The sequence below is a fragment of the Lytechinus pictus genome, unplaced genomic scaffold, assembly GCF_037042905.1.
Source record: "Lytechinus pictus isolate F3 Inbred unplaced genomic scaffold, Lp3.0 scaffold_20, whole genome shotgun sequence".
Lineage (NCBI taxonomy): Eukaryota > Metazoa > Echinodermata > Echinoidea > Temnopleuroida > Toxopneustidae > Lytechinus > Lytechinus pictus.
The window spans coordinates 9,744,745-9,765,856 of record NW_026974141.1 but is presented as its reverse complement, the minus strand read 5'-3'; the positions used below and the strand labels follow the sequence as shown (position 1 = coordinate 9,765,856).

The window sequence follows — 21,112 nt, the reverse complement described above, 5'->3', positions numbered from 1 at the left end:
CTGGGTTTTTTTCAAGCTTTGATTAATCCATTATCTCAACTGAAGGCCTAATTATCAAATTTTTCTAAACTTTGCTACGCTCGAAATATAATATTTTGAGCTTTTTTTAAAGGCTGTGGTTTAATATCCAACGATGTTATGATGTCGTTACTATGCTTTTTCTTTTTTTTTAATCATAAGTGAACTTTGATTATATTTTGAAGCTTCAGGGTATTATTTTCACTGTAATTATACAATTAGTTTTAATGCTAAAATTTGTATTCTCTTTAATTTTTTTTTTAATGTACTCTAAATGATTTGTAAATTACTTGATAAAGTACTATTTATGATTTTGTACATTTGTATGATTGTTTCTCCAATACCCACTCTATGGATGACATGGGAATAAATGTCATTGTCAAATGTCATTGTCATTGTCATTGTCATGATATTACTTAAGCTAAATATTATATTGCTGGAGATTGAACCAAGAGTGTTCCTCTTATTTGTTCACGATCACAACATCGTCTTTAAACGTCTCACCTGGTTTGTGGCATCCGACGAATATTTTGGTATGTTTTTGTAGCAGATAATGTGTAGATTCGGAGATGCACAATTCCGTAAACACAACTGAACAATGTTGTCATGTTGATCGAGGTGGTATATTTGAAGGTATTCCATCATTGAGTTCTATACTGAATCCAAGCTGATGATAAGTTAATTGGGTCTGACTTGTGGCTTTATGATAAACAAATATAACAGTTGATCCTAACTGCCGTCTGACAGCTTGACCTTCAGTTTGTAAAAAAGATATGATAATATGCAACAAATTCAAATTTGTAACACACGAAAGGGTTTTGTTAGAGTAAAGAACATGCCCACACAAAAGACGCCTGCAAAAACACACCAAAATGGGTTGAGAAAATACAGGTAGGGAATTGCGTTTAAGTCTCTTTGCACGCTATGAGTATATGGCATCATAAACATATGGTTTGTCATCATTGTTTTTTACTCTTTTTTTTTTTGGGGGGGGGGGGTTAAAGATAGGAGGGAGGAGATTAACCCTTTGCACGCTGGTGTCGCTATTTCGCACATTCGTACAATCAAATTCAACAATCGTAATAATTAGTTTTCTCCCCTAACTTCATATTAGCTATTAATTGGCAAAAGATCTTGGACAACATTTATATAACAATCATCGGTATCAATTATTGTTCAAAATGAAAATCTTGATGAAAAAAAATAACCAGAAAACAATTGTCATTATCATCCCAAAAATTAATTCAGCGTGCAAAGAGTTAATAAGAAATTTTCATTACAATATTTATTTCATTAATACAAGTTAATATTTCTGTATCAATTGATTTTCTCCGAGTCATAGCTGACAACAAAAGTTTGAGGATTTGGCGACTTGTTGATTATAACATCTCAGTTAATATCATCTGCCGGCTTAGAAGTGAAGAAACGGAATATATATGATACGATTTCGAATAATTTAAGAACTTAATATCTAATTTGATTATTGTTCAATTGCAGTAATGACTCAGGGAATATCAATTTTACTCAGCTACGCCGACGATTATTACGACTCAATGAACTACAATTTCGTTTTATTTGTTTTTATTGTTTCTCTCTTAATTCCATCAATTCCAGAAGTATAACATATTTCCTGATTATAGAAATCACATTTAAAATGGGCCAGATAGTTTTGCAATACAGTATTTTTTTAAATATCGTTTGAATCCTTTACCTCTAGAAAACTATACTCAATATTTAACTTTAACCAATATTGACTAAAACAATAAATACCAACAGTTATAAATTATATTGCAATAAGTTACAGGCGCTTGATAAATGCATACCAAGAACTAAAATATTTGAATAGAGATAAAACTATCGTGTCTTAGCATTACTGTATCAATAAAGCGTTTGATCATAGCTTGATATCTTCAACACATCTTCTGAAAGCTTTTATTCTCCCCAGCCAACTGCAATGAATATATGTAATGAAAGTCATTACGACTGTTCATCTGAAAATAACTCTACATTACGGTATAAAAATCGTTTTTTGCTATCGCTTGAAATACTCAGATACCATTTTTTAATGTGCGCATATTTACAATGTCTGTATATCAACATGAGATCCAAACACACATACAAAGCAAGATCAATACTCGTAATTATTTTGTTTTTATTTCACTTATATCGGAAAAAACAAGTTCAAGTTTGATTTATTTCTTTTCGACTCAACTCAATGCATACCTGATGAAATATTGATTCAAATTGTCCAAGTCTTTGTTCCTCATATTTGAATTTAGGTTTAATATTTGATTGATTTAGTAATATAAAGCCCTTGTTAACATTTAATTAAGATGATTTTGATTTTAATCGAAATAGCTTATTTTGGAGATTTGATGTATAAAATGATTATTCATAAACATGGCAACAAAATGCAAGTTACTTCTAAAATGTATTACAAAAAAAAATCAAGATAAAATTTATTCGTGTCTTGTACCTTAGAAAAAAAAACGAATAGTAGGAATGAAACACACCACAAACAGAATGGATTTTAAGTAATCATCTATGTTTTTTTTATCTTATATCATTTATGTTTCTTTGTGTAAATATTCCGTTTTGTAATCATGTTTTTTGTCATTCTTCTTTATCTTTTCGTACAATGTATCGTCATTGCCAATGCCGATTCGAGCAAGATAGCTTAACGTGGGGTATCATAGTCCTCGTAGTTATGAGTGTTGCGGTCTGGTTTGAGGTAGGGTTCCGTGTACAATGACTTGTCACCTGCAATGTAACCTGCGTAACCCGATGGGACGTCGGGGAGTGGTCCCCGGTCAGCACTTTTATCATGCAGGTATTCGTTTGAGGATGAACGGACCCGACTGCCATGAGAAATAGAAAAACGAAAAGAAAAAAAGTTAGTACGTTATAGTATATATATATGTGTGTGTAAAGTTATACATGTACAACAGCTTTGGCAACTCTTTTTATTTAAATATTGTAAAGAAATGGATGAAGAGAACAATGGTAGGCGTAGCTTAAATCAAGGTTCCCCAGAGCTATCTACCCTTTGGAAAAATTGGTGATGCCGAAAAAATGTCTCTGCCGGGAATCGAACCCGGGCCCCCAGCTTTGAACGCCGGTGCCTTAACCACTAGACCACAGAGACGGGTTAGTGGCTAGGGCGACCCCGATCCGATTGACCGTCAGATAGACATATTTTCGACACTATACCAATTATAATTTCCTTTTTCGGGTGAAGGTGGGTTTCGAACAATGACAAGCCGCCATGCTTCAGCTGGATCAAAGCTATTGCTTTGATACAGTACACGTAGGGGGAACGTATACAAATGTGTAAAGTTATACATGTACAACAGCTTTGGCAACTCTTTTTATTTAAATATTGTAAAGAAATGGATGAAGAGAACAATGGTAGGCGTAGCTTAAATCAAGGTTCCCCAGAGCTATCTACCCTTTGGAAAAAATGTCTCTGCCGGGAATCGAACCCGGGCCCCCAGCTTTGAACGCCGGTGCCTTAACCACTAGACCACAGAGACGGGTTAGTGGCTAGGGCGACCCCGATCCGATTGACCGTCAGATAGACATATTTTCGACACTATACCAATTATAATTTCCTTTTTCGGGTGAAAATATATATATATACAGTATAATGATAAAGGTTAATTAGCGTAATACAAACCGTTTCACGAAGATAGAGAGACCTGCCATTGACATCAGCACCAAAACGAAAACGATCAGCGCAGTTACAAGCAGGGCCGTAGTTAAGAAACCTGTGCTCTCATTCTCAGCTTTTCTATCTGCAGTATTTCCTATACAAAACACCAAAAGGTTTATTTTTTTCCATATCATATTTGGTGCTTTATGTTATACTTAAACACTCAAATAACCACTGTTTTCCCTTTTTCCGGGTAGTAAAGAAAAAAGCGAAACTTCTCAATTATGTAAATGTATTGAGATGTTTTCAAGCAAAGTGTATGGTGATAATGATGGATACATATGGATTAATTTTTACATATCAAGAAATGTAAGAAGAATAAATATTCATTTGATGTAAACAAATTGCATTTACAATGAAATTTACTAGAGTTCATTAGTGAAGATGATTTTTTATACAAAATTTACTTTTTAGCATAGATGTCCATTCATGGTATGTTATGGTAATTCATAATCTTGAAAGCCAAATGTATTGATCAAATACATACCTGGAACGGTTCTAACATGGCCAAGGGATGGTCTTGGAATAGGGCAATCAATGGCACTTCCCCGCCATTTGCCATCCCGGTGACATTCCCAAATGAACCAATCAGAGTCGCCGTTGCAAGTAACGTTGACCTCGTCGCCAACCTTGTAGCGAGGTTTTAAATTTTTGACAGATGAAACAGCTGGTATGATTGGTGGGTCGCATTCTACAGAGAAGTGGGGAAGCCAGAGTGGAAGTTACAATGAAAAAAAGTCAAATAGGAAAGACGTTGTTGTTCACTTTATCAACCTATATAAACTGTTGGTAGTTGGTTAATCCACAGTACTCATTTAATTTGTTCTGGTGTGGCATTTCTAAAACTCGTTACTGTGTAACAAGAATAGGATTTGAATGTCGAGATCACTAATGCTATGGAGATCCTCCCATTGGCAATGCGACCAAGATCTAAGATGTCACAGATGAACAACTCTCCCCTTTTGGACACTGAAAATATACCCCAAAACATCTCTTTTTGCTCATTCTAATCATATGACAAACGATTCATCAATGATATAATGTTGTGAAACATCTGTACTTGTCCTCTCATATTAAAGAGAACACCTCATCTTGTGATAGACTCTATAAAAGTGAGAATATAAGTAAAATAAGTACCAAAGTAATGAGGGAGTTGTACGTGTGTGACATCACAGATCTTGGTCGCATTGCCAATGGGAGGATCTACATGGCATTAGTGATCTCAATATTCAAATGCTCATAACTTTATTATTATTCATTCAATCTTCCTCAAACTTTCAACAATATGTCTCTTTGATTTTTCTCTTTGATATGGATTCAGCTGGTTTAAAGGGTTTCATTCTCCTTTAAGGCGGGGTTGGGTCATCATTTAATATATATATTTAATGTTTATCTATTTTTGCTCATATAAATCATAAATAGTTCTTGCGAAAATGGGGGTGTAAATTGAAATCCTAGTTTTGTATTTGACATCGAGTTATTAGTTAATACATTGCTTGCCTCTCCTGACACGATTTTCTATTTGCCTAACGGTGGAGGGTTGTGACAGCATCTTGTAAGAAAAACTCGCTAATGTGGAGCTTTACATACCTACATCTGGTTCCTCGCACACTATGTTTTGTCCAATCCATAACCCTTCTCGACATACCAAGAGGAAGGAACTATGATCTTCATCGCATGTCACGTTAACCCTATCGCCAGGTTTGTATGAGAGACGAAGATTCTGGTTGGTTGAATGACGGGGAATGACCGGAGCACTACAGAAGGTTTGATGAGTGGCACCTGTATGTTTTAAAAACGCCAATACGATTTTATGGAAAAAGAAATGGTTTACTAGACAATTATATTCAACTGTTCAAGCAATTTAAACTTGGTGTAATACACAGTGAAAACGCTGATTAGAATTTTAAGTACGTATTTTATTCTTGTCACTCTAACAACTACTATTTTAATGGTTAAAGGTTTAAACCATTTTTGTTGTTGTTTAAGCCACGGGCTTGTAAAACGACGTATAATTCCAAATATTTTACTGTCTATTACATCAGGGTAAGATTGGTACCGTTGGTGATTTTTGAAATTTTCTAAAAATTGTAGAATAGTCAATTTACAAAGGAGGTATCGGTGGCAATACATAGGCGCGCAAAACACTTTAAGTTTCAAAGTTTCACTTGTAATAGAAACATCTCTGTGGTTTAGAATTACGCTGTACGCCCTTTGCGAACTCAGCTATATTATGCCCTGTGCGAAAATTAATTATAAAGTAATACATGAAAATAAGCATGACTATATTTCGGGGGGGGGGGGAACAACTAAAGTAGTAAAGAGATACCATACCCGGATCAGGCGCAGGGCAAACGATGGTAGGTCCAGTCCATATTCCAGCATTGTTACATCGAAGGGTGAACTGAGAACTACCTCCGTCACAGGATACAACTACCTCGTCATTAGCATTATAGACCAATTGTTGTCCCTCAATACTTGAATATCTTGGGATAGCAGGAGCATTGCATTGTCTTGGAACTGTTTTGGAAATGGGGGAAATAAATGTACGTGAAATGAAATATAAATTAGAATAGATTTCCCAAGTATCATGTTTTGTCTTCATCTCTAAGTTATCGCGAATATGCACAGTAAAGGAAATGATCCAATACGCCCAGGATACTTTTAGGGGAAACAAAGGACAGTAAAATTTAATACATTATGTGTATAAAAACGTGATGATTTTCATAACACCTATTGTGATTCAAAAGAGGTATAAAGGAAAATAATGTAAATGTGTAATGAAACTTGCAAAAAAAAAGAAAAAAAAAATCAGTATATTATCATTTTATCTGAACTCAGTGTCATTACCAATACAATGACTCTGTATTAACTCTAATAAATGACTACTGCCGTAAAATATTGATGAATTTATCATTAAATACCTTGTGGAGGTTCTCGACAATCTACTGCCTGTCCTTTCCATAGACCGTTTGTGTCACACTGTATGATAAACTGAGTGGTGCTTCCATCACATGTCACAGTGATTATATCACTATAGTCATAACTCATTTGAAAATTTTGAATTGTTGCATATCGTGGAACGTATGGTGCGCTGCATTTTACGGGAGCTGTGAATAAAAAATAAATAAATGATGGAATGATAGGATAATAGTTATCAGAGATATTCTTAGTCTTAGCGTATCAATTCAATTTAAGACTGAAAAAACAAATTATATTAACTTTAGTCATGTTTTTTAAAACAACAAATACCAAATGACAAAAGAAAGACAAATGAAAATGCGATGGGATTAAACAAAATTCCCGGTTTATTACACATATCCTTCACGGATACATTTTAGTGATAGGCTCAGTCACAAATATGCTACAGGAAATTAACATAAAAAATAAAATGAATGATAAAAATAACACAGCCACACACAAACCATTCTGTTGATGTCCCGGCAAACGGGGATAATCTGAAGAAGGTATGTGTCTGCGTGTACCCCACTCGGCCACACACAGACACACAATGTGCTCAGATAACCCCGGTCTACTGGGACATCCCCCGGGACCTGTGTGTCGCTGTGTGATTGCTCCATTCATTTATAATTTAAATTCCTGTAGCCTTTTTAGCGATTAAGCTAATCACTTAAACATGCATTGGACGATATGTGTAATAAACTAGAAAGTTTGTTTTATCCCATCTCTTTTTTAATTCCTGTGTCATTATTATGAACTTTGATTCTGAACCAATTATCGTGATGGGCTATAGCCTCTCTGTATAAATATATATTTAACATAAAAATACTATTACTAAGACGTATTGAACTACTGATATGTATTAAAATCAAGGAAATCATGTACTTTGCCGATACCCTGCTGGAAAAAAACACAATGCGAACATATTTATTTACACTATTAAAATACTCAAATTCAAGAGTGTGAAGATATTTTCACATTGTGAACATATGTACACTCTGACTGTTCACAGCGTGTTCGCAATCATGATTGACTATGTCAATATGCGATTCATGCTTTCGAAATACTCAAATTTAATATTTTGAAGGTGATTTCACATGGCGTTCCACATCGTGAACACACTGTTGGTTGCTGTCTTCTTTCCTGATGGTCAGTAGGTAGATCGCAGAAAGATTTATTCTACAATTGGATTACTGTCTTACGTCTGTAAGGTTCTGGACAAGACACCGCCGGGCCGCTCCAAAGGCCATGCGCGTCACATCTGAGGCTGAACTGTGTAGTGCTGTTGTCACACGTTACGGTTATTCTTTCATTGAAGTCGTAGCTCATTTTGAGGTCCTGGATTGTGGCATACCTTGGGACGTAAGGGGCGCTGCACTGCACTGGGGCTGTGGAAACAAAATGATTAAAATCGAAATAAATGCTATTCATGTTAGCTGCACTGCACTGGGGCTGTGGAAACAAAATGATTAAAATCTAAATAAATGCTATTCATGTTTGCTACACATTTTAACATTAGGACATAGTTCAACTACTCAAATACTCAAATTTGATATTGTGAAGGTGATTTCACATGGCGTTCCACATCGTGAACACACTGTTGGTTACTGTCTTCTTTCCTGAAGGTCAGTAGGTAGATCGCAGAAAGATTGTTTCTATAATTGGATTACTGTCTTACGTCTGTAAGGTTCTGGACAAGACACCACCGGACCACTCCAAAGGCCATGCGCGTCACATCTGAGGGTGAACTGTATAGTACTGTTGTCACACGTTACGGTTATTCTTTTATTGAAATCGTAGCTCATTTTGAGGTCCTGGATTGTGGCATACCTTGGGACGTAAGGGGCGCTGCACTGCACTGGGGCTGTGGAAACAAAATGATTAAAATCGAAATAAATGCTATTCATGTTTGCTACACATTTTAACATTAGGACATAGTTCAACGTCTAAGAAAAAGTGATGTTGAATAAGAATAAAAAAACCCGTTACAATGTTGAAGAAAAAACCAAATCCCGAAAATTGAACAAAAATCTAACATCGATATACATGCTACTTGAAATGAAATATAAAAACAATGTATACGTTGTTAAATATCAATACATTTATAGAGATGCGTTGAATTTCTTTCATATACCAATATTATGTTATGAAGATTCCAAAAGCTAAATTCTTAATCAGAATACGAACATTGAATCATCTTTGTCGACAATCACAGGGATTATGATACACACTCTTGACAGCTTCACAAAATTAAGAATTGATTTAGATTCTTACGTCTGTAAGGTTCTGGACAAGACACTACTGGGCCATTCCATAGGCCATGGGTGTGACATCTGAGCGTGAACTGTGAAGTACTGTTGTCACATGTTACGGTTATTCGTTCATTGAAGTCGTAGCTAATTTTGAGGCCCTGGATTGTTGCATACCTTGGGACGTACGGGGCACTGCAATTCTCTGGAGCTGTGAAGAAAAGAATTAAAAAATACAAAAACAATAGGGATTGATAATGATATTCAACATTTACATAGCGCTTAACACGTCGGAACGACGTCTCTAAACGCTTTAAAGATGTTTTTATCACCCCGGTCATCGTATCCTTGCATGCCCACTCTAAGATAACAAAAAAGTAAGGTGTATTCATGGATCTGCTTTACCTCAACGCACATATAAATCATTAAGAAAGAAGAAAAAATATCTACTGAATTGGATGAAATAGTATCATTACCTTCAATTGGCGATGGACAAGGAAGAACGCTTCCCATCCAGAATCCACCAGAGTTATGAAACACATACTTAACAGGGGCCGCGGAACGGTTTTCAAAGTGGGGGGTGGGGGGGGGGGGGCTGTCCATGCAAAAACACAATCCTATGGTCATTTTTACGTTTTTGTACACGGTTTTGGAAAACAAGTGGGGAGGGGGGGGGGCTGAAGCCCCTGCCCCGCTTCTGCGGCTCCTGCTCAAGGGTGACATGACATAACCATTGAACATTTATGTGGAACAGTAAATCGAGCCACTTATTAAAAAATACAGCCATTTTCAGATTCAATGATAATGAGTGGGCCCTAGATCTCAGTCATTATGTTAGTCCAGTTGCCTGCTCGAAAGATTTATAAAAGTATATAACATCCTTACAAAAGTAACACACTGTGCCTTCGAACTAGCGTTGTAATATTCCAACCGATTTTTGTTTCATGTTTAACTGCTATAACTACAACAGTTTCAGTGAATGGTAAGAAGCAAAACAGCAAAACGTGTCACATGGGAACAATGCATTAGTACGAGGAAAATAAAAGCTAACTAGAAGTTTTGTGACAAGGTGCTTTGTATACAAATTAACATCTTCATATCCTATATGTTTGTTTAATCCATGTATCAAACTTGATAACGATTTATCCAAAATCTTAATTTCGGATCAAAAAGAGGAATTCAATTATTTTGTCAACGATCGCAGGCATTTCCATCCAACCGAATGAAAGTCTTACGGCTGTAAGGTTCTTGACAAGACACAACTGGGCCACTCCAAAGGCCATGCACGTCACATCTGAGGGTAAACTGTGTAGTACTGTTGTCACACGTTACGGTTATTTGTTCATTGAAGTCGTAGCTCATCCTCAGGGCCTGGATTGTGGCATACCTTGGGACGTAAGGGGCGCTGCACTTCTCCGGAGCTGTTGGGGAAAAAAATGAAAATGTAAGAGCAATATCAGGTGACATGAAGTAAGAAGACTGTTACGGATCCGTTGTCCGAGCTTTAATCCAACCCACATATAAACAATCAACAGTAACGACAGAATAGCGAGTGAACCTGAATGAATAACATATCACTACCTTCAACTGGTGCCGGACAAGAAAGAACGCTTCCCGTCCAGAATCCGTCAGAGTTGCACTGAAGGTTATAGCTGTCTGCACTGTTGTCACATGTGATCCTGCTACTGTCGCCAACACTGTAGTCCAGACGAAGGTTATCAATAGACCCATACCTCGGGATGTACGGACTGTTACATCGTATCGGTTCTGTAATGTTACAAACACATTGTAAATAAAGGATGTCTTATGCAATGGGGACATGACATAGTCGTTAGATAATTAATTTGACATGTTACTCGAGCTAATAATTTATAAGATAATTTTAAATGGAAATCCTTTAACAACATTTATTTATGTATTAAGTACTAATCACATTAAATCTTTGATAGTCAAGATCCAAAATTATAATATTACCAGATAAATAAGTAGGCAAATTCGAAAAAAATCATTCTGACAGACGATTCATGTACTTCACGATGGATTTCATACAAAATAAAGAGTCTTGTGAAAAAGAACATTTTCTATTTTTCCAAATACTACGAAACATTGAACTACTGATGTGTATGTTTACGTATTAGCATTATACACACCATATACTGAATTCCAGATAGAGAATAATCATTGAAACGTATATTTGTGACGAGAATCACAGGGATTTTCATTGAATCAAAGTCTTGCGTCTGAAGGGTTATAAACAAGCTACCATGGTATATTTTAAGATACTAACAACATTACAGGGATGTATTAAACGTTATGATTCCATTATCTGATAATGATACCGAATTATGGATCAGAAATGGGCAATTTAACAAATTTTATGGACAACTGCAGAGATTTTGATTCGGAATTCTTAACAAATACTTTGAATTGGTCCAAATATGTCAATGAGTTTCTAGACAAGACACAACTGGACCACTTCATTGGCCAGGCGTGTGACAGCTGATGGTGAACTGTGTAGCACTGTTGTCAAATGTTACTGTTATCTTGGGACGTAAGGGGCGCTACCAAGTGATAAAGAGTTCGAGTTCTATTGTTTAGACATAATTGACTGTTAGAAAAGTTAAATGTCGTGGTTTTAATTAGAATTGGAAATATATATGTATATACACTTATGGAAAGACCACACTATAACCTCACTATTTAACACAGTGTGCAACACATGTGAGTAACATTTGTGGTAACCCTGTATTTACCACATGGTTACCAGAGTATGGTATGAGTGTGTGTGTATAAACATTACAAAGTCACAAATACAAATTAATATAAATCATAAAATCTCTCTAAATTGAATGATTTCCAAAATACAATGACACAGTTAAAAGTTTGTACACTGTAAAAATGCTCATGGGCCTTTTCCGATTTTGTCTTACATGTAACATACGTTATTTTGTTAAGTATATTCCTAATTTCAATTCTTCACAAACCAGACTTACTTGCTATAGGTGTCAGGCAATTTGCTACCTGTCCCTCCCAGAGTCCACCTGTGCGACATCTGAGTGCGAATTGAACCGAGCTGTTATCACATCTTACATTTACCCTGAAGCCAAGGTCGTAAGATGCTTGAAGATTCTGAACTGATGAATATCTTGGAATGCTAGGAGCGTTGCACCTTGTAGGGGCTGGAAACATACATTTCAGAAAATTGTGTTAGGTTCAGGGTAAGAAAAGTAATCGTATTAAGCACATGAATGTTGAACGTTCACGAAGAACGAGATTTCATTTCAGAGATAATAAGTCGGGAAAAAATGAAAATAACAAAACAAAGCGGACATCGATATAAAATATACCTACTTAAATAAAATATACCTACTTAAATAAAATGGAGAGGGGGGGAGAAAGAGAAAACAAGATATTTCAGATAGGTGCACAATAAGAGAAATATGTCAAACAACTTCTACGTATGAATATTACGCAATCAATCAGAGATCCAAATTTATTTATGTTCTTACGTCTGTAAGGTTCTGGACAAGACACCACTGGACCGCTCCAAAGGCCATGCACGTCACATCTGAGGGTAAACTGTGTAGTACTGTTGTCGCACGTTACGGTTATTCGTTCATTGAAGTCGTAGCTCATTTTGAGGCCCTGGATTGTTGCATACCTTGGAACATAAGGGGCGCTGCATTTCTCTGGGTCTGAAAAAAAAAGCAACGGCTGAAAATGTAAGTTAATTAGTGATTATCACCTTAAGTTGACATAAAGAATTATATGGTTCCGTTGCTCCCGACCCACAAACAAACCATCGACGACAAAACAACGAGTGAAATTGAATGAAATCATGTCACTACCTATAATTGGTGCCGGACAAGAAAGAACGCTTCCCGTCCAGAATCCGTCAGAGTTACACCGAATGTTATAGCTGTCTGTACTGTTGTCACATGTGATTCTTACACTGGCGCCAACACTGTAGTCCAGACGAAGGTTATCAATTGACCCATACCTCGGGATGTACGGACTGTTACATCGTACCGGCTCTGTAATGTTAAATACACATTGTAAGTACATGTGGAATTCAAAAGGATTACATGACGTTAAACTGGTGGACATTTATTTTACTTGCAACTCGAGTCAGTAATTGATACGAAAATTTTAAGAGGAAATACACTATCGACATTTCTGTCCACGTAAAAAGTTAAATCATTGATGGACAAGATGCAAATCCTAGGAAATATTATCAGGTATTTACTGTAGTTTAACGAATGTACCTCTGTCAATTAATAGTGTTAATTTACTTGGGTTTTGTTGACGTCTTGTAATTTTTTTACCGATTGACCTTTCCATCAATCTTGGTTTAGGTGTTAGACGGAAGGATCTGTAATTAATCACCTGCAATTGGCGGAGGACACTGCTGCATATGGCCAATCCATAACCCTGTGGTATTACATCGAAGTGTAAAGGGTTGAACACTGCTATTGTCACATTGTACAGTCACACTTTCCCCATGGTTATAGCTCAACTGAAGTGATTGAATCGCGGAGTACCTCGGAATTAAAGGAGCGCTACATTTGGCTGGAAGATCTGGAAGACCTGGAAGAGATTTAAAGAAGAACAAAACGCATGATCTATTATCAAGGTCTATCTGGCAAGAGAAACATGACTGCTTCCACTTTATTGCAACACAGTAAAGATTCGAAGAAAAAGATGATGATTATTATTTTAATCGATTACAGCATTTCTAAATTTATATATTTTATTTGAAATAATCATGTTGAATGAATTTTGTTAAATTCACGAACACTTTATGGCCGTAATAAGCTACATTAAAGCTTACGTATGGGATTATCTTTTCATTTAAGAACATTAAAGAGAGTGCTTTACATGTGTATTAATGATAAGATCCTAGAGGATAATCAATGCATTGCTTCTTTACTGTTACTAATTTTTGTGATAACAAATTGATAGTACAATTGTTGTTTGCTAATCTTTTGCATGTGGTGATATGTGCATGTCTTGCTCATGCTTTTTCTTCTACGAATATTGAATAAGAACTTCGATTTTACCGACTGCATATGCAGGTGCAGGACATGAGATGTGGGGTCCACTCCATAGTCCCTTGTTGTGGCACTGAATGGTGAAGCTATCCGAGCTGGTATTGCAAGTTACAGTAATCCTGTCACCGTAGTTGTAGTTCAATCGGCGGTCTGTGAGGTGTGCATGAGCTGGGGTGGATGGGGCGCTACAGTTGGTTGCTCCTGTAAATAGATTTAGAAAAAAATACAATTTTTGTTATTTTCCAACTGCTATAAGTCTCATAGGGCACAGCAACGGATGCAACGGATATACTTTCTTAGAAAAATTAATTCATTCCATGTTGATAGGGTAATTCTGAAACTATTCTATAAATCCGTAATTGAAAGTGTCATGCTCTTCAGCTGTGTTGTTTGGTTCGGTGGGTGCAGGAAAGTGACCTAAAAAAATACAGACAATAGCAAACTATGCTTGCAAGATGACTGGTGAAGTGACAAATCTGGCAAATGAATGCAATAATATGATCTTGAAACATGTCTCACAGATAATAGAAAATGATAATCACCCTCTACACCCATGCGCTCAGGAAACGGTACAGGTCAATGAAAACACGTACTTCACACTTCCTTAATTCCTTTGTTTCGCTTCCTATCCGCAAATACATGTATAATGAACTACACTGAATAAGCCCATATCTTGTCACTTCGCCAGTCACCTGTACTTCATCAAATTTCACTCCTTCAACCAGTTAACAAATCTTTAAGTGATTATACATGTAAAATAATAATATAATAATGTAACAATATAATAAGTGAAATAATGACATATATGGCGTGCATGATGTATATTATTGTGCGGTATAATATATGTAAAATTTTAAATAATGTATGTATACTTTGTAATGCAAACCGAATGAATTCCATTGAGGACAATAAGTTAATGAATCTGAATCTGTAGATATATTACATAATAAATGAAGTAGTAAATATATTTGAAGCATCTGACAATATAGAATGCTTGGTATCTTTAGGAATTAAAGTTGATGAACGAATAGTATCAGAGTTTTCAATCTCATTTAAAGCATCTCGTCACTTCGGACATACATGTGTGGCTCGTGGGGCGCGGGGGGGGGGGGGGGGGGACTGTTAAATATCTAACCAAAGCAATAACTTTGCATTTAAGTGGAGCAGTCTCTGCGGACTTTCTGTCTGACGAATGTGTTCAAATTTTGCAGAACTTTTACCAATTTCAGACTATTTTGAGGATATCGTTCTGAGGACTAGCAGATAAAAAACCGGATTCCTCACCAAACACCATAAAGCAAACTGTGTCTCATTCTAACAGCAATGGTAGATACAAATATAAACGAACATAATCCTTGCAAATCCCCTTAGCTATATCAAATGTGGAATGACTTTAGAGACTTGAGACTTGCGGCACAATACAGCTAATGTGTTTCGAAATCATCATAATAGTAGTGGCCCAAGTTTCACCACTTTGATCATGCTGATGTCGAATATTGAACACGCTTAACCTCTCACCAATAGTTGTCATGAATTGGTGATATAATTTCTGATGTTTCTTGTACTTGCATATTTTTTGGTCCTTGCTATTGAATGGAATTCGTAATCTGATATGTGGTATCTGACCAATGCTTGGAGTTTGTTTGTAAACATACATCATTCAGGTTCCAGAAATAGTAATTTTAAGTCAACGAACGAGATTATATCGTAATTTAATGTGAATGAAATAGTTTATCAGGTATTTCTAAGTAAATGAAAGAGTTTATAAACCTTATCCTCACCTCTGTTCGTGTGCAAACAAAATGAACAACTGTTTTTTTTTTACATCTCCTTAAATTAACGCGTATCATTTGTTGAACCGACAAGAAAAACCACGAAAACTCACTCTCAATGCTCGGTGATATTCTTGGACAACTATTACTCTTACTCACCAGGACAAAGATTGTGAGAGCTCGCTCTTAAGCCTATGCAAGACGGGTAAAGGACAATAAGCGTGTCGTGAACTCGGAAATATCAATATGGTCAAGACAATCCTGATATCGACGATGATTGAACAGCATCCGATCCTCAAAAAAAAAAACCCCACACATTATCATCACTTGAAGAATGCAAACCCATGGTTTAAAATAATTTGAGAGGAGCTGCTCTTTTACCTTTTGAACAATTTGTAGCTTTGTTAATTTACCTTTTTTCGTTGTAGTTTATAGGTCTCACCTGGTTTGTGGCATCTGAAGTTTCACAAATCTGTTTGACAAATGATGGTGTGAACGTGTAGCTTTTTTGTGGTCAAAGGAATAACGCGCATTGCTGGGTCAATTGTCAAGTGGGCAAATTGGCAAGTATGTGCAAATGTAATTATGACATACCACTTGAGCTCCCTTTATATAAAGAACCAATGACACATGCTTGCCGATATCCACGTCTAAAGTTGAAGAGTGCGCTGCAAATTTTCATGAGTCCCAACGGCCGAAAATAAAATGTTCAACGACGCCAGAATAATGATCAACTCCGCCATGGAGTCGCAAACCAGCATCCCGCTTAATATGCTTAAACAATTCAAAGGCATCTGTTAATTAGGTGATCTGTCAATCGACAGATCAACTATTAATTTCGTACAAATTTTCTTTCTTATTTATTATTCATTTATTTATTTCTTAATTTTTATTTTTCCACCCTTTTCTTGTTCCACCAAAATCTTCACATCAACATCATCAATTATCTTCAAAATATCATCAGATATGGGGCCTTATCATGTCATTTGTACGAAACAGGTTCAAGGTCAAAAAGTCGTCAGGACGTTGTCTAGACACCATTTTGTAAAATCACATTATCAATCATTATCTTCATTATTAATTATCAAAATTAACAATATTTACATCACATTAACTTCAGGTCAAGGGTCAACAGTCCATGTCATGTAAAGGTCAAAAGTTAAAAATGCTCAAAATCACTTTTTGACCGAAGTAAGGTATGATTCAGGTCATTTTAAGCATTTCTAAATTTGCGCGCACGCACGGTTACGCGCGCGTTCTCGCGCGTAACAGCACTATGCAACATAGGATCGCCATTTTTTTAATATCAATTCATCAATAATATAATTCTGAGTAATTTGATATCTTGATCAACCTTCTACGACAAGTAATAACTGAATTAGCCTCCATCAAAGTTAGCCTCCATCAAAGTTAGCCTCCATCAAAGTTTGTTGCGTGGGGTAATGCAGCGAATTATCAAATTAATAGTCTTTTTATTTTACAAAAAAGAGTGATTCGTATTATTAGTCATGCAGAATTCAGGGCACATACAAATATTCTGTTTTTGAGAAATAAAGTCTTGAAGATTAAAGATTTATATTCTTTTCAACTCGGACAGTTAATGTTCAAGTTTATCAATAAACAATTACCGTTACCTTTTAATAATATGTTTATAAAAAATGATACAATTCATAAACACTTCACTCGCCAGGCGAGTTCCTTTCATTTACCTCTGAATAGAACATCGTTTGCACAGAAGACATTTGTTTTTACTGGTCCAAAATTATGGAATTCTTTTTCAAAGGATATTATACAATGTAATTCAATACACAATTTCAAAGGAAAACTTAAAAAATATCTTCTGAATTCATATTAGATTATCGTTTTTTCCCAAAGTAATGTAATTCAGAACTTAATATGTAAATGTGTTTATTAATTTCTCTTTGTATATATGTTTAATCGTTTTATGATTTCTGTATACAGTGTATACTGAATCATTTATTTTTATTATTATTTAATTTAATTTTTATTTTTTTAATTTTTTTTATTCATTATATATATATATATATATTGTTTATTTCTTTATTTTATCTTATTTTTAATTCATAAAATTTACTTATAAAAGGGGGCCTTCACCCTACAAGCTCTGCTTTTTAGTTGGTCTCCTTCCCTTTCGATTTCATGGTATTATTGTATTTTAAAAAATGATTTAAATGTTATATTTTGTAAATATGTATATTGAACTATCATTGTAAATGTAAAAAGATTGAAAGAGAAAATAAATGAATTGAATTGAATTGAATAGCACGCGCGCGCGCGCGCACTAACCATAGACAATAAATGTGCAAAAACATGCCTATACAAAATTCATTATAGCTCTTCAGGATGTCCGTTGACCCCCAATTTTTTTCATATTCGAATAGAGTATGGATGGGAAATATGATTTCATGCCAATTTTGACCCTTAATTTCATCATGACGTCATCAAAATGGCGTCGGAACTCAAAATTTCAATTTTGCTAATTATGACGTCATCATAGTTATCCAAATTTGACTCTAACTCCGTAAATGTTGGTTAATTTTCGCTCAGTCTCTTATATATTGTAGCAGAAGACATACTCTTTTTTAATGTGATGGCTATATTTACATTCAAAGTAACGGATAACCCTTAAAAATGGCAAGTTATAGAGGCATGTCATTTCCGCTCATTTTGTGTGCAATCTCTATGGGAAATGACTTTTTCTCAAAACTGGATTCTACTTTCCTCTATTTCGCGAGCCATATCTCAATTTTTCCTTGTCTATTTTCTTCGAGCCTTGAGTAAGTTGTAGCTGAGATTCAAAGCTATTGGAAATGTGGTCTCCATTTTCCGATCAGATGCCTGGATCATGCCAGTATTTCACTTGCAAAATTTGATTTGAGATCCTCTTAATTTGCTTATGTGTAAAGTATATGGGAAATAGTGTAGCTCAATTGGCAAGGCATCAGACTTGCGTCTCTAGGGTCCACGGTTCGAGCCCAGGGGTGAATATGATAATTTTTTTTTTTTTTCACAAATTGTCCTTCATGACCATTACAGTGTATAAAAAATAAAACATTGGACAATAAAAGAGGTTAAAATCCCTTTTAATGTACAATATGTACATGTACAATATGTGTATGACCTACACTTATTCACACTACTTTCTCATTTCCCTCTTTTTCAAGAGCATTCAACACATTCTTTTCGTAAGTTCAGTTTTCATCATGATGATCATATTGATCTCAACAAACATGCTGATTGTCTTCGTGATCATGAAATCAGAGACAGATCACCTAATTCGTCCTCGTGACGAATTAAAATTCTAGTTTTTACTTTCACCTTTGGATGTTTCAACTCAAAGGTCACATGTCCTAGATATGTTAGAAATATGAGGCCCTCAGAACTGAACGGTCAAACACAGACATCCTAGCAAAAGCCACCTTAAAGTGTCAGCATAGACATATGTATGTTTGTTTTGTTTTGTCTTCACTAGACATTTTTTCCATATTAATAATATCAAATACAACGTAGACCAAGGTTCAAAGCATATAAGTTCTCAGGAATGTTAGCCGATTCCGACAAGCCATCATGCAAATAAGCTATATCCGTAAATAAACCTTTGCTAATCGAGAAGGGATTCTTGCTTAACTCTTCGGAAAAAAATGACACAACGTGAATCTAAGCCAAATGTTCTAACATCTCACCTGGTTTGTGGTACACGACGAATGCTTGGAATTTGGTTGTGTATGGAGTAAACATGCAGTTTGTTGTATGCAATGTTGTAGTGCACCTCAACACGAGGGTCATAGTTATCGAGCCGGTAATAAACAAAACCCACACAAAACTACAATAACATTTTATTAAAGATGCAGTCATCAACCCTTAGACAAATGTTCGCGACACGTGTTGGGCACCATTGCTTAATTAATCGATTCAATTTAGAACCTTCATGAATGTCAATCGAAAATGATCTTGATAATCAGTGCATATTTTTTGTAAAGGATGAATGCTAATATATATTTGCACACTTTTCAGATGATAAAACTTTCATCATCGTATCTAATGGGGGGGGGGGGTGTTATTTATTTCAAATTCAAAATCACCTGGTATTGCTTCTCGTACTGTTTTAAGATATTTATCGATAGTTGTTAGCCTACTCACTCACTTGAGGAGCGAGGCAGAAATATCTTGTATTTTTTACGATGGCTCTGTTATATTTGTAAAATGGACCGGTATTCGTACAAAAAAAAATGAATATGAGGAGGAATATTAACAAAATACTATAAATTCAAAATGAAAAGATGAAGGAGAAAAGGTTAAATACATAAGACCGTTATGCCTGCGTGCATCACCATTTGAAACTCAAAAGTTGGTAATGTTGATGTCTCCAAAGCCTAAATAAACGATGAGGCCCAAAGACGAGCTGCGTTTACCATGTATACTGTATCTGCTTTACCTAAAACTACCACAACTGACATCTAGTTAAAAATAAGTAACATCAGTCTATTAATATTTCATTTACGATTTTGAAAGGAGAAAAACCATAATGTTACTTGCTGATCGAAATGCAGCCATTGGGTAAATATATTGATCAACTTTTCTAAACCTCACCACATGGTGCTGTCATCGTTGACATAATGCATGATATTGCAGCTCCAAATGTTAAGGGACACAAAGTCTATACATTCAATGTTAATTCGTATTCAAATATTCCTGCGATGACACATAATTACATGTTTTTAATGTTCATAAGGGCATGGACCTAAGTCCGTGATAAGGGTAATGTAAGGGCCTCGTCATCTTTCCCTTCAAACATCTCACCTGGTTTGTGGCATCCGACAAATGTTTGATATTTGGATGAGTATGGAGTATTGAACGAGCAGCTTTAGTGTTTCAAATCTCGTAAGCGCACCTTGTCACTTTGGTCATAGGGATCGTGGTGCTGAATTTAATACCCCTTTCAAACTGCCCTCTTCATTTTTCACCGGCGAACTTCTCCGCCTCGCATTCCTCACTTCCCCGGCGAAGAAAAAAATGTACCCTTTCGCACTGACATTTCTTCCCCGGCGAAAGTCAACGGGCGATTGCAGAACAAACGGAAGAAAATTGTAAACATTACTTCTTACCTATTACAAAAAGGTATCAAGAAAATTAATTACAACATATTTTGGAAGTATTACGTTAAAACAAACAATATCACCTTGTTTTTATATTTTAGCACATTTTATACATGTAAAAAGTGTATTTTTAATAAATATCGTTAGTAAAAAAAAATTATGTTCGAGGGTATTTACTTGGCCATAGCATTCAGCTGAGCTTGCAACTATCGCGCGCGGAATCTCGGTACAG

At 35.6% G+C, this 21,112-nt stretch overlaps 1 protein-coding gene across 1 annotated transcript; it reads right to left on the bottom strand.

Annotated features, from left to right (window-relative positions):
* Positions 1 to 2,579: 2,579 nt before the first annotated feature.
* LOC129282852 (CUB and sushi domain-containing protein 3-like) lies at positions 2,580 to 19,570 on the bottom strand. Its single transcript, XM_064115171.1, has 17 exons — positions 19,468 to 19,570; positions 14,001 to 14,192; positions 13,327 to 13,527; positions 12,789 to 12,974; positions 12,450 to 12,635; positions 11,934 to 12,119; positions 10,522 to 10,707; positions 10,176 to 10,361; positions 8,966 to 9,151; positions 8,370 to 8,555; positions 7,894 to 8,079; positions 6,655 to 6,840; positions 6,065 to 6,250; positions 5,321 to 5,512; positions 4,218 to 4,421; positions 3,695 to 3,824; positions 2,580 to 2,876 (listed from the first exon to the last, which is right to left on the bottom strand). The coding sequence occupies exons 1-17, from the start codon at positions 19,568 to 19,570 to the stop codon at positions 2,696 to 2,698; spliced, it is 3,063 nt and encodes a 1,020-aa protein (XP_063971241.1). The 3' UTR covers positions 2,580 to 2,695.
* Between the last annotated feature and the right edge of the window lie 1,542 nt (positions 19,571 to 21,112).

Coding starts and splice junctions, on each gene's coding strand:
- LOC129282852 (XM_064115171.1), bottom strand. CDS start 19,570: ATGACCCTCGTGTTGAGGTGCACTACAACATTGCATACAACAAACTGC. Junction 9,152..10,175: donor TTGTCAAGAACCTTACAGCC/GTAAGACTTTCA, acceptor TTTTCTTCACAG/CTCCAGAGAATTGCAGTGCC. Junction 6,841..7,893: donor TTGTCCAGAACCTTACAGAC/GTAAGACAGTAA, acceptor TTTTATTCACAG/CTCCCGTAAAATGCAGCGCA.